This window comes from Ursus arctos, unplaced genomic scaffold, assembly GCF_023065955.2.
Source record: "Ursus arctos isolate Adak ecotype North America unplaced genomic scaffold, UrsArc2.0 scaffold_31, whole genome shotgun sequence".
Taxonomy (NCBI): domain Eukaryota; kingdom Metazoa; phylum Chordata; class Mammalia; order Carnivora; family Ursidae; genus Ursus; species Ursus arctos.
The window spans coordinates 26,928,638-26,945,059 of NW_026622997.1; the positions used below are offsets into that span (position 1 = coordinate 26,928,638).

At 48.5% G+C, this 16,422-nt stretch overlaps 2 protein-coding genes across 3 annotated transcripts; one reads left to right on the forward strand and one right to left on the reverse strand.

The window, feature by feature from the left end:
- Positions 1 to 434: 434 nt before the first annotated feature.
- On the reverse strand, positions 435 to 3,414 carry ATP6V1G2 (ATPase H+ transporting V1 subunit G2). Its single transcript, XM_026482479.4, has 3 exons — positions 2,443 to 3,414; positions 2,072 to 2,172; positions 435 to 1,568 (listed from the first exon to the last, which is right to left on the reverse strand). The coding sequence occupies exons 1-3, from the start codon at positions 2,522 to 2,524 to the stop codon at positions 1,395 to 1,397; spliced, it is 357 nt and encodes a 118-aa protein (XP_026338264.1). The 5' UTR covers positions 2,525 to 3,414; the 3' UTR covers positions 435 to 1,394.
- Positions 3,415 to 3,509: 95 nt separating this feature from the next.
- Positions 3,510 to 16,422, forward strand: NFKBIL1 (NFKB inhibitor like 1). 2 transcript variants are annotated; one of them, XM_026482478.4, is made up of 4 exons: positions 3,510 to 3,970; positions 4,082 to 4,358; positions 11,172 to 11,393; positions 11,573 to 16,422. In XM_026482478.4, the coding sequence occupies exons 1-4, from the start codon at positions 3,938 to 3,940 to the stop codon at positions 12,157 to 12,159; spliced, it is 1,119 nt and encodes a 372-aa protein (XP_026338263.1). In that variant the 5' UTR covers positions 3,510 to 3,937; the 3' UTR covers positions 12,160 to 16,422. The 2 variants fall into 2 exon arrangements, with proteins under 2 accessions (XP_026338263.1, XP_026338262.1); XM_026482477.4 differs by having other exon boundaries at positions 3,510 to 3,696.

Genomic DNA, 16,422 nt, shown 5'->3' on the forward strand with positions numbered 1-16,422 from the left:
ATCCCAAGGTGTTGGGATCAAGTGCCTCTTCGGGCTCCCTCCTCACTGGAGAGCCTGCTTCTCTTTCTGCCCCTCCCCCCATGCAAGTTCAAGCTCACTCTGCTCTCTCTCTCAAATAAATAATCTTTTTAAAAAATGAATGAAAAAGAAAGCAAGATAAGGGACAAAGAGTGCTTGTCCCCACACTATAGCTTTTCTCTATAGTTGCCGTCTATAGTTCTCAGGTTCCCAACGAGTAACCATATGTTTCTCACTTTAGAGAAATAATAACTTCCTCACTTTAGAGAAATAATAACACACTAATTCCTTCTGTTTTTCCAACAAGTTTCAAAGAACAGCCCTTTTGGGTGTTTGGGGAATACGTAAATAAGGAACAAGAGAGTGACTGAAAATGAGAAATGATGAAGCAAAAGGAAGCTGCTTCCACACACCAGTTGATTTGCCCATAGTTTTTTTTATTGACACTTTTTCATTGTTACAAAGGGAAAGGTGTTGAGGATGTAGAAAGGAAAGCCATGCATACAAGGGAACATAGCATCATTTTATATCTCAGGAAGCAGTGAGCATCTGAGGGGTCTTTGGGGGAAATCGGAAAAAGGGGAATCCAATAAAGAGAAAGACCAACTTAGAGACAAAAAGACTAAGAAATTCAACATCTTCCTGGAATCACAGTAGAGAGGCTAAATGAGGTCTTCATTATTTTTCAGGTATCATAAACCTCTGGGGAAAGAGAGGTGGGAAGAACCAATTCTTCAGAGAATTACTAGGTTCACAGAATGAGTAGAATTAGAGAACTGTTGACAAATGTGAGGAAACAGCTGTGTTTAGGTTTTGGCAGGTGGGTAGGGAGTGGTAATAATACCATAAAGCTGCCATTTATGGAATCACAGCTACTACATACCAGAAACCACGCTAGGCTCTTTACAGAGTGATTCCGAATCACTGCAGCAACTCTATAACGTAGGTATCATCATCATCGTCATCGTCATCATCATTTCAGTCCTGTAGATGAGGACATTGGACTACAGGTTAAATAGTTTGTCCTGACCCAGCATGTGGCAGGGTTGGGAAAGGGACCAAAGCCTGCCAGGCTCTGAAACCAAAGTGTTTTCCACATCCCTACTTCTCCATGCTACAAATTTCAAAGAGGGGTTGGGTGAGGGTGACTTGGGAGTTTATAAGGTCCCGGTGAAGGTGAAAGAACAATAAGGAGATTCATATCTGAGCAGGATAACTTTTAAATTTCACAGAATTATTGGATCTTGCCCCTAGAATTTCCAGGGAATGGAGAGCAAGTGGGAAAGAAGCAGCGAAGATGGGGGGAGGTAATTTTGATTAGGGGATTTCTTTGAGGAAGGGAACTGGAAGGGAACAGGCATGCCCTACGGTGGATCCTAGACAGCAATCCGGTAGTTGGGGTGGACCTGGGGCCTGACGTCGCAGACCATGCCAAGAAGTTGGGCCAGGACACGTTCTCGGTTTCTCTGCTGGGAGCTCTGCATGCCCTGCACTTGGCGTCTTGTAGCCTGTTCCACCTCAGCCGACAGGTTCCCCTGGGAGCCCATGGCCTGGGGGGATTGGGAAAGGGACGGAAGAGAGAAAGGCAAAAGCAGAAATAGAGAAAGAAGTGTCCAGGCAGGTAGAGAGAAAGATCCTGGAGCAAGGCCAGGATGAAAAGCCCTTGCCAAACAACCCCCATTCCATGGAAATATCCAGACACCAAAGAAAGCAATACAATTCCCTTTCCTTTGAGACTTGACATGCAACTTCATCCTAAAACAGACTGTAAAATCCCCACTACCTCACTACACATGACCATAAAGCTCTGCCTTCCACCCCAAATGACATCATACTCCATGTAGACAGTGGCAATCCCCTCACAACCTGTACAAGTCTTGCAAACTCTCAGATTCTCTTCCTTATCACACATCTTTATCCGTAATGTGGTCCCTGCTGAGGGTCCCCTTCAGCCCTTTATCACCTTAATTTCATAGTCACCCTGTCCGCACCTTATCAGATACACCCACCAACTTGCACCCTAGGGTCCCATCTCAACTCTCCCACAACTCACCGCCTGCTGCTTGCTCTGGAATTCCTGCTCTCGCTCTCTACGGTACTGCTCCACCTCCATCTGTGCCTCCTCCTTTGCCTGCTTCAGACGCCGGGCCTTCCCTGGAAGCAGAAGAAAGGACAGGGGTTGGGGGTAGACTCCCTCACAAAATGTGATAGTAATGGTCATTCCTTTCCAGAAAGTTTTTCTGCCTTCTCTCAGCCAACCAGGTGTTAGATTCTAACACCCACCCATTTCTTCCCTCCTAATCAGCCATCCCAGTCCCAGCTTTCTCCCCACCAGCCTTGGATTTTCCCAGGGACTCAAATGTTTGCTGTCCCCCCACCCCAATTTTCTTTCTAGACTCTTAAGGGAGAGAAGAGGAGACTCACTCTTTCTGGCATCTGCCACCTTCTCAGCTGCCCGCTTCTCAGCTTGCAAGAGCTGCTGGATACCCTGGGACTGACTGGCCATTTCTGTCGTTATGGCTGATGCTGTTTCCGATGCTACCAAGGTACCAGATGGCTCTCCCCCCCCCACCCCACCCCCAACACACACACACACACACACACACACACACACACACACACACCGCCTACTTCTCCTCTTCCACCAGCTCCTTGCTGCAGTCCTCCACTACCCCTGGGTCTTAGTGCTCCCCTTTTCCTCACAGCCTCCTGCACCAGGTGTCTCCCCCAAACTGATCCTCCCATTGATGGCTGGTCTCTTCTCCCACATCTACACTGGCAGTACCCAGAAGGACCACGTGGGAGCAGCAGAGACCAGGCCCAAAGCTGCCTGCTACCACCATAGCAGGTGCAAGAGTGGGGGCAGGGGCAGAGAGGAGTGAGAAGGAGGCATAGAGGGGTTGAAAATGGTGTGAGAAGGTAAGGAAGTCAACATGTGTCCTGTATTGGGAGAAGAGGATGCTAGGTTTCTCTGAATTCTTCCTACTTCTCTTCCCCCTTTTTTTTTCTTTCCCTCCCGTTTCCATCTCCCTCTTTTTATCTTTCCCAGGTCTAAATTTCTGCATTCATTTATTTGCCTTCTCCTACAGTTGTTTCTTGAGGTCTTTCACACATGTCTTTTGATCTGGCCCTGTTCTCGGCCTCGTTGTGGTTTTAGTTTTGGTTTTCCATTTTCACTATGATTTTTAATCCTCTTTATCTCCCCTGTGTTCTCTCTCTTCTCATCTTCTATCTCTGGACCATCTCCTCTCTCTTCCCGGTTGGGGGAGGAGAGGATAAATCTCTAGATCTCCGTTTTTACCCTCCCATGCTCGGCTCCTTTTCCTCGTTTATCGTCCAGTCTTCCGGTTTCAGGCGGGCCCTTTATCCTAAGTTTTCAAGTCCCCCCGCCCGAGGCCAGACTGATGAAGCACACACACACCCACACACACCCCGCCCCCTCGGAAAGAGATGACATCCGGCAACGCGTTCATTTCCGCCCTTTACCTGCGTCTCGGCTTGCGCCATTTCCGCCAGCCTAGAGTGTCTCCGCCCTTCCCGCCTCCCTTCCTCGGAGCGGCTTAAACACAGGCCTCGGGCCTACAGCTCTGGGGGTACTTAGGGGGGCGGGGGGCAGGTCTGATGAGTAACCCCTCCCCCCAGGTCCCAGAGGGAGAAGCCTCCACATCTGTCTGCCGGGTACATCATATTCCATTTCTAAATCATTATTTGAAATTATCTGTGACTTAAATTCAGATTGCTGCTGATAAAAATTTTCCCCATCATGCTTTATTTGTCTTGTTCAGAGTCTCTTATTAAAAATTATCTGGGCTAATGAGCCTCAAAGCAATTATTTATCCTTTTCTCAAATTTTACATGAAAAAATCTGTGACCCAAGCCCCCTTCAAAATTTTTTTCAAACCTATCATCTGGCTAAGGGATGAGAGGAGAGGCCTCATCTCTTGCTGAAGATGTAAGAAGAAGGGGGACCGAAGGGAGGAACAAGAGGGAATGTCAGGGATGGGGGGGAGGGACCGGGCAAGGCTGGGGCCCTGACCGCTGCCTTTTTGTCCTTCTTCCTCAGCCCAAGACTTCCATGGCCTCCGCTTCCCGCCGCCAACGCCGAGAGCGTCGCTTCCGTCGTTACTTGTCTGCAGGACGCCTGGTCCGGGCCCAGGCCCTTCTCCAGCGACACCCAGGCCTTGACGTAGACGCTGGGCAACCCCCACCACTGCACCGGGCCTGTGCCCGCCACGATGCCCCCGCCCTGTGCCTGCTGCTTCGGCTTGGGGCTGACCCTGCCCACCAGGACCGCCATGGGGACACGGCGCTGCACGCTGCTGCCCGCCAGGGCCCTGATGGTGAGTTTGCCTGGTGGGGAACAAGGTCGTGAGCCACTAACTGACCAGGAATGAGATGAAGGCCAACAATTGAAAAATAAGCTAGTTATACCTGGGAAGGTAGTTGACCATGTTGGCATGTGGCAGTCATTTGTGACTTTACATTACTGAGCTACCATTGTCTGAAGAACCCAATATTCTCAAAACAGCGACTTCAAATTTCCCATCTTTCTAGATTAGTAGCTACTTTGTCTCTTGACTGGTTGTTTGCCTGCAGTGTGAAAAGTAAGATAGAGGGTGGGTTCTGCAGTTTGATTGCCTGGGTTCAAATCCCACTTAACAGCTGTGTATTCTCGGGCAATTTACTAAACTTCCTGGAGACTTAGTGCCCTCGTACAAAATTAAATAAGAACAACTCTTGCTGTGTCCCGGCACTGCTCACAAAACAGCCCATTTAATCCTCACAACAGTAAGTACTAATATCATCCCCTATTTCTCAGATGAGGAAAGAGCACGGAGAAGTTAACTTGCCAAAGTCACCCAGCTACAAAGTGGTAGAGCAGGGATTAGACCCCAGGCGGCCTAGCTAGACCGTCTGTACTCTTAACGACTGTGTTATCCTATGTGATACATTATAGAATTATACAGTGATAGCACCCATGTTCAAAGCACCCTTGCTGTCACATATATTTTGAGCATCAACCGACACAATATGTAATTAGAGCACCTGGCATGCGATTAGCACACAGTAGATGTTGGCCAGTAGTGTTCCTGTTACCAACATATCCATACGCCCTTACGCGCAGCTCTGCAACTCAAAAACACTAAGAGCCAAACCTTTTTCACCAGACTCGTTTGGTGAGAAAACCTCAACCTGAACTAAAGCGAGACTATCTGTGAATCGTTTTTATCCTACAGATGTCAATGTTCATACGTTTCCCTGCAGAAACATTCATGTGTTTGGTTACTGGAGCTGCCCAAGCCCTCCCCAGCTACTTAACATACAGTGTATGTACCTTCAGATCAGCCCTGCCAAATCCCAAAAACATCTGAGTTCTGAAAAACCTCTGACACCGAGGGTTTCAGATGGGGACCTATGGACAGTGAGGGCAGCTCCGTAGAGATAATAACGCTTCGGAAACTAAAACCCTCTAGTGATTCTCCCCTGCTAGAAATTTTTCTTCTAGAGTAAGAACACTAGCGGAAAATTCCTGGGTTGGGATGTACAACCTTAACTCAGTTTGATTGCTGCTATTACCATCTTCCAGCTCCCCAACAGAAACCCCTCTCACCCCAAAAACTTCCCCCATGTAGGGGAAAAAATAAAGACCCTTTTCTTTAATTCTCCTTAATATAGTGAAATGGGCTGGCATATTCAGATTTAAAAAAAAAAAAAAACTTAAAAAGAGGAGATTTGCAAAACATAGGCATCTAATTTGACAGCTGACATTACACATGGCAAGAGAGCAGCGAACCCTGCGGCAGATCTCAGACCTCCTCCAGGTTCAAGCTCTACCACCTACAGGCTGTGTACCAGGGACATGCAACTTAACTTCCATGAGCCTAATTTGCCTCTCTTTTTTTAATTATTATTTCTTATTTTTTAACTTGCCTCTCTGAAATGGAAGTTGTGACAAGTAAATGAGGCAAGCACTTGGTACAGGTCTGGCACCCACCAGATGAAAAGTATTGTTATTTTTATTCTTCTGTTACCCAATTATGGGTTTTTGAGTAATAAAAACCTCTCATAGTATAGTAGGATTTTTTTTATTATATTGACATTTAAGAAGCATATGAGATCCATACTATTATCCTATTACAGATGAGGAAATTAGGGTCCAGAAGATTCAGGAACTTCCTGAAATCTCATAGTCAACAGGTTGTTGTCTTCCTAGAAGAGCCTGCCCTCAGGTCCTTCCCAAGCCCTGGTATCCTCTCAGGCCTTATATCCTCCTGTTCCCCTGACAACGCTGCCACCAGGTGGCCTTCTGGCTCTTCGGTAGAATGGCCCATCTCATTCAGCTTCGAGCTGCCTTAGAGACCATTAGGTCTTAAAATGCAAATATTTTCTTTGAACAGATGAAATGACCCAGGATCCCCTGAGGAAGGGGAAGTTGTCCCCCATTCCCAAGTTAGATACGAGGGCTGAGGCAGTTCGTGCTGGATTGACTGGGCTATGTGGTCACAACCAATGAGATGCCAGTGAATGGCTTATGGTCACTTCCTTTTGGGACCCATCACCTCATGGGGAAGGGCTCTTAACTGTCAAAGGCCGCCATACAAACATACCTTAGTCAGACAATAACCATTCTCTACACACAAGAATTAGTGAACACTAAGAAACAACAGGTCATCTTCTCACAGTCTTTGCAAAAAGAAGAAAGTCCAAAGCCAGCCTGGTTTGGGGTGTTGTTGTTGTCGTTGTGTAACATTCACTGCGCTTCTGCTCTGTGCCAGCACAGGAGCAGACATCCGCCATCCACTACTCACTTTGAACTGCACAGTAAGAGTAAGCTGTGGCCCTGTTTTGCAGACAGCGGAGCCGTCTCGTTTATGTTCCATTTGCCTTTCCAGCCTTTCCTACCATAGCACAACCACAAACCTGTAGCTCCAGCTTCATAGCTCTGTCTTCAGTGACCCCAAAGGTGTTTTTCACAAGACTGCCTGTCTCTTACTGCCTTCACAAGACTGCCTTCCCATCCCCCTGATTTTCACTTTGCTAAGTTATCCTCCCTTCCCAGCCCAACATAAGTCCCACCTCCTCCTTGAAGCCCTATCTGACCCCCCGCCCACTTTTACCTTTTCTTCCTCTGTGCCTCAGTCGGTCATCACTCAATATAAGCTTCCAGTATTGGTGTTTTTAAAAAATGTGTCATGCCAGTTAGTGTGAACATCCCTTTAAGGTAGAAATCATGTCTCATTATGGAGAGGGGAAGAACAGTGCTTCTGTCACTAAGACAAAGTACATGTTTACTTCAAGTTTTTGTCATACAGATTTTTCCTAATATAAAAAGTACAACATACTAATTAAAGAACACTGGGAATTTGATCTGTACTGCTAAACTGATAAAAGTGGCATTTCAAATCACCAGAGGGCAGTGAGCTATTTAATAAACAATATTGAAGCATTTGGTTCATCTGGGGAGGAGTCCTACCTCACACCTGACTCAAAAGTAAATTACCTCTGCTTAAATGCCTAAACATGACAGAAAGGGTGCATACCAAATTCATGGGAGGAGTTTCCTCTGGGGAGGGGAATCAAATTTGGAAGGCAACATCGAAGAAAGCTTTAGCTTTATCTATGATAGTTTATTTCTTTGAGACAAAATAATGTTGCAAAAATTATAGAACAGTAACATACTTTGTGGGAGGAATAGGGTGTTTATTGTACTATACTTTTTACAATTTTTTTTAAAGATTTTATTTATCTGAGAGAGAGAGCATTAGCAGGGGGAACAGCTGGCAGAGGGAGAGGGAGAAGCAGGGTGAGCCTGCTTTGAGTGGGGAGCCTGATGCAGGGCTCGACCCTGGGACCATGTAAGGTAGACACTTAACCGACTGAGCCACCCAGGCACCCCTACATTTTTTTAGATAAATTTAAAAATAGTAGGAAAAAACATGAGGGTATTTTTATAATCTTTGAGTGGAGAAAGCCTTTCTAAGGATGAAATAAAGCCAAAAGCTATAAAAGAAAGTATTGATATAGATTTAACTACATAAAAACTTTTCAAAGATGGGAGAAAATATTTATAAATCCTTGACACAAGGGGTTGATATCTATAATATATAAAGAGTTCTTGTGTCTCCATATATAATTTCCAGGAGAAAAGTAGACAGTATGAATAGGTCATTCACAAAAGAAAGAAAGAGCCAGGGGTGCCTGGGTGGCTCAGCCAGCAGAGCTTGTGACTCTTGACCTCAGGGTCGTGAGTAGAGATTACTTAAAAATAAAAACTTAAGGGGCGCCTGGGTGGCTCAGCCATTAAGCGTCTGCCTTCGGCTCAGGTCATGGTCCCAGGGTCCTGGGATCGAGCCCCGCGTCAGGCTCCCTGCTCAGTGGGAAGCCTGCTTCTCCCTCTCACACTCCCCCTGCTTGCATTCCCTCTCTCGCTGTCTCTCTCTGTCAAATAAATAAATAAAACCTTTAAAATAAATAAATAAATAAAACTTAAAAAAAAGAAAAGGCAAAAAAAAAAACACATATAAAACAAAGAAAATGTCATTAATGAAAGCATTTTTTTCCTCTATCAGATGAGCAGAGTTAAAAAGGTTGGTTGGTGATATTCGGTCTTGGTAAAGGACGACAAGGCGCTCTTACATTCTCTGTAGGAGTGTATGTTGGCACAAACTTGAGAGCAGTTCGGTAAAATCGCACATGTTCTTTGACTCAGAAATTCCACTTCTGAGAATCTACCCCACAGAAATACTGTAAGGAGCCTACAAAGGCATATGTAGGAGGCCGAACATTTTTGGAAACAGTCTGTTGACTGGGCGTGGGGAGATGTTTGTTTCATACACATAGTGGAACGCTACACAGTCATAAAAAAGAATGAGGTAGACTATGTACGCTCCTGTGGAAAAGTACAAAAGACGCGGGGTGAAAAAAGCAAGTTACTGGACAAAACATATATCATGATTACGTGTCTCTGAAAAAAAGTCATCCTGTGTATGCATTTAATACACAGCCAGACAGGACTGGAAGGGACCATAGCAAACTGTTCAGTGATTAAATGTATTCTTTGTTCTTTAACAAGAAAAAAAATTTTTCAGATTAGTTATGTCCCTTTCACATTAAAATATTAATGAGGGGCGCCTGGGTGGCTCAGTCGTTAAGTGACTGCCTTCGCCTCAGGTCATGATCTCAGGGTCCTGGGATCAAGCCCTGCATCAGGCTCCCTGCTCAGTGGGAAACCTGCTTCTCCCTCTCCCACTCCCCCTGCTTGTGTTCCCTCTCTCGCTGTCTCTCTCTCTGTCAGATAGATCAATAAAATCTTTTTTTTTAAATAAAATAAAATATTAACCAAATAAGATTGGAGGACAGCCACCCATAGTCCTACCACCCAGAGACTAGGATTTTTACATATTTCCTTCTAGTCTTTTTTTTTTCCTCTCTTTTTTTTAAAGATTTTTTTTATTTATTTGACAGAGACAGCCAGCGAGAGAGGGAACACAAGCAGGGGGAGTGGGAGAGGAAGAAGCAGACTCCTAGTGGAGGAGCCTGATGTGGGGCTCGATCCCAGAACGCTGGGATCACACCCTGAGCCGAAGGCAGACGCTTAACGACTGCGCCACCCAGGTGCCCCTAGTCTTTTTTTTTTCAACCATAGGATTTGGCCTCTTCTTTACACCATTATGATTGGATCCTACGTGTAGTTTCGTAGCCAGCTTTTTCCACACACAAACATCATTTTTAGTGGCTATTGAATATTCTGTACCATATTTTACTTACTATGTTTTATAGTCAGAGGCCTTACACCTTAAAGCCCATGAATTTAAAAACCTCCTATGCAAGCCTGAACACCCACCCACCCTCGTACCTGCTGTGAACCTTGGTGGGGAATAAGCAGTTGAAAGACAGGACTAGGTATTCGCTGAGTGGGACAGGTGGGGAGGGCCAGTGGCAGGTCACATCAGTGATAAAGAGAAGTGCCCCCTCCTCCTCTCATCCTGATGTGGTTTGAGCTGGGCAGCACTCAAGTGTACACAGAGACGATGGGGCGGGGGGGCGATGGGCCTTCTAGCCAAGGTGGGCCCATTATGTCTTCCTACCTTCCTGGCAGTGACAGGACAGCCCCTCCCTTGTCCCATCCTTTTGCCAGGTGGCCAGTACTTGGCAGCACCACAAAGTAAAGATGTAAGAACTGGCGGCCCATTTTCTCCTGCCCTACAGAGAGAAAATAGGTCCACAGGAAGAGAGGGTGCCTCACTCACCTTCCTCTGTCCCAGGAGTGACAGAGATGCTTGGTGGCCATAGTGGGTGGGCTTGGCGAGGGGTAGAGTGCTGGGTTGGCAGTAAGGTGGGCAGCATGGCCTCCAGCTGATGCTAGAGTGGATGCAGTGAGGTCAGGGCTTAGGCAAAGGGGAGTTCAGAAACATTAGTCCCTCTTCTGTTTACCCCCAGTCTCCTGTGAGCCAGTCCCTGGGTGGAACCCTCTATCTCAGCCCCTTTCTCCTGTCCTAGGTCAGTAGTCAATTTGGAAAGAGCTTGCTTTGCTGCTGGGAACATTTCTATGGCTTAAACTCATTGCTGGTCTGGACCCTCTACCTCCCCACCCCCTTCCCGGTATGCCCTGTATGAGGTTGCCTGAGAGAAATTCCCCTCCCTGAAAACATTTATTTTACTCAGTTTATTGAAAAGCGATGTGAAAAGGTTCCTGTTATTTATTTGTTTATTTATAATGGTGCAGAGTAAAATGTTCAGGTATTTTACCAGTCTGAAGTATACTTTGGGTCAGAAACACACCAAGAGTTATAAAGTGACAATGTTTTCAAACCAAAAATGAAATACATAGAGGTTTTTGACATTGCCCAGGGTGGCTGGAGGCAGGCTGCAAAATGTCATTTAACATAGTAGAACTCCTAGGACACTAAAATAGTTTGTGGGGACACAGATCAGAACATTTTAAACTACCATGCTTCTCACGCATGTGGTAAACTATCAGTAAATATTTGTCAGTGACGTTGATTTCCTCATACCCAGGAGGCTTCTGTGTGGGCAACCCTTTTCATTGCTCTAAGTCCAAGGGAGTGAGTGACCAGCGGGAATCAAGATGGTAGCCGTGCCAAGGAGTGGGAGTCCCAGCTAATTTCTGCTCACTGCTCTCCCACCAACAGCCTACACGGACTTCTTCCTGCCACTGCTGAGTCGCTGCCCTTCTGCTATGGGAATAAAGAATAAGGATGGGGAGACCCCTGGGCAAATTCTGGGCTGGGGACCCCCCTGGGATTCTGCTGAAGAGGAGGAAGAAGACGAGGCCTCTAAGGAGCGGGAATGGAGGCAGAAGCTGCAGGGAGAGCTGGAGGATGAGTGGCAGGAGGTCATTGGGAGATTTGAAGGTGAGGAATCCGTTCCCATCCATAGCTGCCCTTCTTCCCCTTGACCTCTTTTCCTGTACCCACTGCATGAATGCTTCCGCTGGCCTCCTGTACCCCCTTCGTCTATACTGCCCTCCCCTCTTGCCTATCCCCTTCTCACAGCATTTCCCTGGCCACCCCCATCCTGCCCTCCCAAACAGATGATGCTTCCCATGAGACCCAGGAGCCCGAGTCCTTCTCAGCCTGGTCAGATCGCCTGGCCCAGGAACATGCCCAGAAGCACCAGCAGCAGCATGAGGCAGAGGGAGCCTGCCGACCCCCACGGGCTGAGGGCTCCAGTCACAGCTGGCAACGGCAGGAGGAGGAGCAGCGGCTCTTCCGAGAGCGAGCCCGGGCCAAGGAGGAAGAACTGCGTGAGAGCCGAGCCAAGAGGGCGCAGGAGGCTCGTGGGGACCGAGGGCCGGAGCCAGCCAGGGCTGGGCCCAGGGCAGAGCACCCAAGAGGAGCGGGGAGGGGCAGCCTCTGGCGCTTTGGCGATGTGCCCTGGCCCTGCCCTGGGGGAGGGGACCCGGAGGCCATGGCCGCAGCCCTGGTGGCCAGGGGTCCCCCCTTGGAGGAGCAGGGGGCCCTGAGGAGGTACTTGAGGGTCCAGCAGGTCCGCTGGCACCCTGACCGCTTCCTGCAGCGATTCCGAAGCCAGATTGAGACCTGGGAGCTGGGCCGCGTGATGGGGGCCGTGACGGCGCTTTCTCAAGCCCTGAATCGCCACGCAGAGGCCCTCAAGTGACCCCAGGGAAGGAGTGAGAAACTGCAGGGAATGCAGCCTTAGAGGCAAGGCAGTAGTGAGGGGAAGGTCAGGGATGGGGGTGACGAGGAAGAGGCTGATGCTCCAGGGGGAAGGATATGGGGTGGGAGCGAAACTTGTAACAAGTGGGAGTGGGGAGGATATGGGCCACCACCACTGCTCCTTGACTCCTCCAGTTCCTAATAAGACCTGGTTCCACATCTCACTCCCGCTGTCTCCTCTGCCTTTTTCCGTTGCTGTGGTTTTCATCATACGTGACATCTTTCCCACCCCGCCTGCCAAAACCCGCAGCTCCTACACACCTGCAGCACGCACGCACACACCGAGACGGGCTCTCAGCTGGAGCCAGGAAGGCCCTGCTTGCCCCCCCACCCAGGCAGCCCTGAGAAGACCCGCTTTGCCCACCAGTCTCACTGCACTCCCTGCGCTGGGCTCCTCCACTGTGCTGTCAGTGACTGGAGAAATAGATGTGAACAGAGACGAAAAAGGGAACAAAACCAGTTTCCCTCCTCTCCCCAGTTCCCCAGCCAGAACCACATCCTCCTCCCCACTTAACACCCCTCCCCCAACACAGGGCTTTCCCTTTGCTGAGTCACTGAATGATCTGAGTTGGGGGCAGCTGGAGCTGGGGGCCATGAGGAGGTTGTGGGAGGACGGGATAGAAGCAGAATGGACAGAGGAAGAGCCCTGTGGGGGAGTGGAATTTCGGTTGCTAAAATTAGGCGCAGGGGAAGGAGGTGGAAAGAGCCAAATTATGTAACCTGGGTTGTCTGTTCTTGGGCAACCAGGGATCCACACCCAAGGCTATCTCCCCTCTAGCTCCTCAGTCCTATGTCTCCTCCTCCGGGCCCCAGTCCTCTCCAGCTTCTGCCCCCATCCCACACTGGGCTTCATCTCTGGGCAGTCTAGACTTGGCCTTCCAGATAGACATCTTTTCCGGAAGTTGAGGAAAAGGCCCTGAGGGGCGGAGGGAGAGGGTCTGGCGCCGTCCCTTTCACTGTTCCGTTCTCAGTCTCCACTCGAGTTCCCCAGAACTAGGAGAAGAAGTTGTAGACAGTACCAAACCCCCCTGCCATCCCCAGGACACAACAGGGAACTCCACGAAAAGAAAAGAGAGTTACAGGTATGCACTGGCCTGTGCAGTCTACATGTGTCTACATCAGAGAGTCTTAAGAATCAGAAATAAATTTTTTAGGTTTGGAGCCCTGGTCTACTCAAGAGAATCCTGAGGGCAGTAGAGGATAGGGAGGGAAGCCCACAGAAGCAGGGAACAGGGTGGGCATGAGACCCTGGGAGGAGACAGAGAGCCAAGAGACCCAAGGCCTCCCAGGGACCAGGCAGCTGTTCAGGGTCCGGAGGAGGAAGGGCTGCGGAGAAAGATCCTGTGAGAGGAAGCTGCTGTGATTCAGAGAAGAGCCTGCGAGCTGTGAGCAACCCAGGCGTCCGGTTCCTCTCACAGGCCGGAGATTTCGGAAGTGGCATGCAAAGAGCCCAGGTTGGAGTTGGGGGGAGTTGGGGTTAGGATCCCTAAGCTGGGGGTTGAGAGGTAAGCAATAGAAACCCTTGGCGTCCAAATTCGTTCCTCCATCCAGGAGATTTTTCTCTGGTTTTGGAGCACATCATTCCCCTCTGCAAGAGTTACATAAAACCAAAGCAAAATAAGCCCTGATACCTGGCCCCCAAAGCTCCCTCTTTTCAACGTCCCTCCCTGGTGTCTGGCCCCCAGCCCTTTTGGGGGTTCCCCTGAGATGAGGGCTGTTCACTTTCTCTGACCACAGGGTTTCCGCTTCTGTGTCTCTTGTTTCCTAGGCTGATAAAAATACTGAGCCCTAGAGGCCCTGGCTTCCTCTGACCCCCCAGGGCCAGGCAGCAGGCATCCTGTCCACCGTGCTGGGGGCAGGGTGGGGGGCCCAGGGATCCCCAAGGGATGACTCAGTGCCTACCGTGAAACACTGGGGAGGTGTGAATGTGTGTGTCTGCTCTCTAGAGCTGGAACGAGGAATCCGTTCTCGGTGAAGGATGATGCGTTGGGGTTCAGTTAGAAAAACAGGATTAGGGAACAAGACTAGTGAGATCAAAGAGGGTCAGTTGGGGGATTGGGCTTGGGGCTGGTTTGAGTTAAGTTGGGGAAAGGATCTGGGAAGGACTCTATTCAGTATAGTTCGGGTGAGCAACAAGTAGCCCAAAGGTAAATCCAAAGCAGCCTAGCAGGGGAGCCAAGACCCAGGCCTAGTTGTCGTTCAGGGCACGTTGCTGAGTAAATGTTAGAGAGTAAGACATAGTGGGTACAGAGAAGGGGGGCGCTGAGCCAGGAGAGGGCATTTGACTGGTGCTGATGAATGGGCAGAACTTCTGTGGGTGGAGGTGGATGGAAAGGCTCCGTAGACAAATGAGATGGTTTCAGCGGAGACCAGGACTCAGAAAACAGTATATTGAGGAAAAGATGAATGTCCTGAGGTAGCTGAAGCACAGGTGTTGAAGAGAGGCCTGCAGGAGGCCAAGGCAAAGGGTCTGGGACCTCACCCTGTGTGCCTCGGCGCTAGTGGTGGCCGTGCAGAAGAGGGGGAGAGAACAGGAAAGCGCTGCAGGGGCCACAGAGAACCTGCCATGTCAAGCCCTTTCCTAACAGGAGTAATCCTGCCAACAACTGTTCAGAAGGGGGGGGGGTGGATCTCCCTTATAAAGAGGAGACCGGGGCTCATAAACATACTGAACTTGCTTAAGGTCACATAGGTAAAAAGTAGATCAGCGCTAAGCGCATCTTACTCCAAAACTTGTGTGCTTTCACTTAGGTCCGAGTAACTCCAAGTAGCATTAAAGGAGGGAACAGATCTTAAAAACTTTGAGAGGAAAAGTCATTAGCACAAGACAACTGATGGGGCAGTGGGAGGAATCTTAGAAGAAGAGGAATTTTAGATGACTCTGAATTTTGAGCCTAGGGGATTAGAAACATGATGCCCTAAGCGTAGAAGGAGACACCCAGCTGAGGGGAAAGATAAGGAATTCAGCTTCAGACATTGAAGCAATACATTTTGACTAAGCACCTGATAGGGGCAGGGCACTCTGCTAGACAAAAGGTTTAAATGAAATATAAAGTCACTGCCCTCGTAGAACTTGCAGTCTAATGAGATAAACCATACATAAGTAACAACTACAGGTAATAACGGGAGGTGCACCTGCTTGGAGTAATAAAGTGTTCAAAGAAGGCCTGCTGAGTTTGACGTGCTAACATAACAGTCAGGTGGAGATTTCCGGCAAGCAGGTCCCGAGCTCAAGAGAAAGTGTGAGTTCGAGGGGTAGATTGGGCATCATTCCCTTCCTAATGGAGATTGAGCCTCTGCACAGGCTCCCCGAGCAAGGGTGACCAGAAAAGCCCCTGAAAGATGGTCGAAGCAAGAGGAATCAATAAGGGAGGGAGGTGGGGAAGCGGTCGGAGAAGTAGGGCAAGGGAGGGGTGTGCCAAGCAGAGACAGGGCAGCCACATCTAATGCTTCAAAGAGGTCTAGTAGGGTAAGGTTGAAAGATCTTTGGGTTCAGGAACTAGACAATTACAAATTTTGAGAAAACAAGTTTCCACTTACCAGAGGGACAGAATCACTTTACATAGGTTGAGGAATGAGTGGGAGGTGAGGAAAGGGAGGTGGTAGGTATAAAGTCATAGAATGGTGAATATGGAAGAAAATTAAGAATCATCTCTAGTTCAACCCACAAATTTTACAGATGAGGAAAATGTTACCAGTTCCCAAAAAAAGTGGGTAGTTAAAGAGGCTAGTCTCTTGAGACATCACACAGAAAAGGAAGGTGAGAGATGAAATGGCAGAGGGGAAAACAGAGTCCAGGGAAGGATTTTTTTATTTTCAAGAAATAAAATTGAATATGTTTGTAAAGTGAAAGCAAGGCGCACAGAGAGAGAAAGATACTGAATATATGAGGGGGGAAGGAATATAATAAAGACACAGGAAGTGGAATATGGAGCACAGAGGACCAGCCTTGGGCAGGAGTAAGAGTCCTCGGAGTCAAAAGAAAAGAAAGATGAGCCACCTGGGTGGCTCAGCTGGTTAAGCATCTGCCTTTGGATCCGGTCATGACCCCGGGGTCCTGGATCTAGCCCTGCGTTGGGCTCCCTGCTCAGTGCGGAGTCTGCTTCTCCCTCTCCCTCTGCCTGCCGCTCCCCCTGCTTGTGCTCACTCTCTCTCTCTTACTCTCTCTCTCTCAAATAAATAAAATCTTTTTTAAAAAATAAAA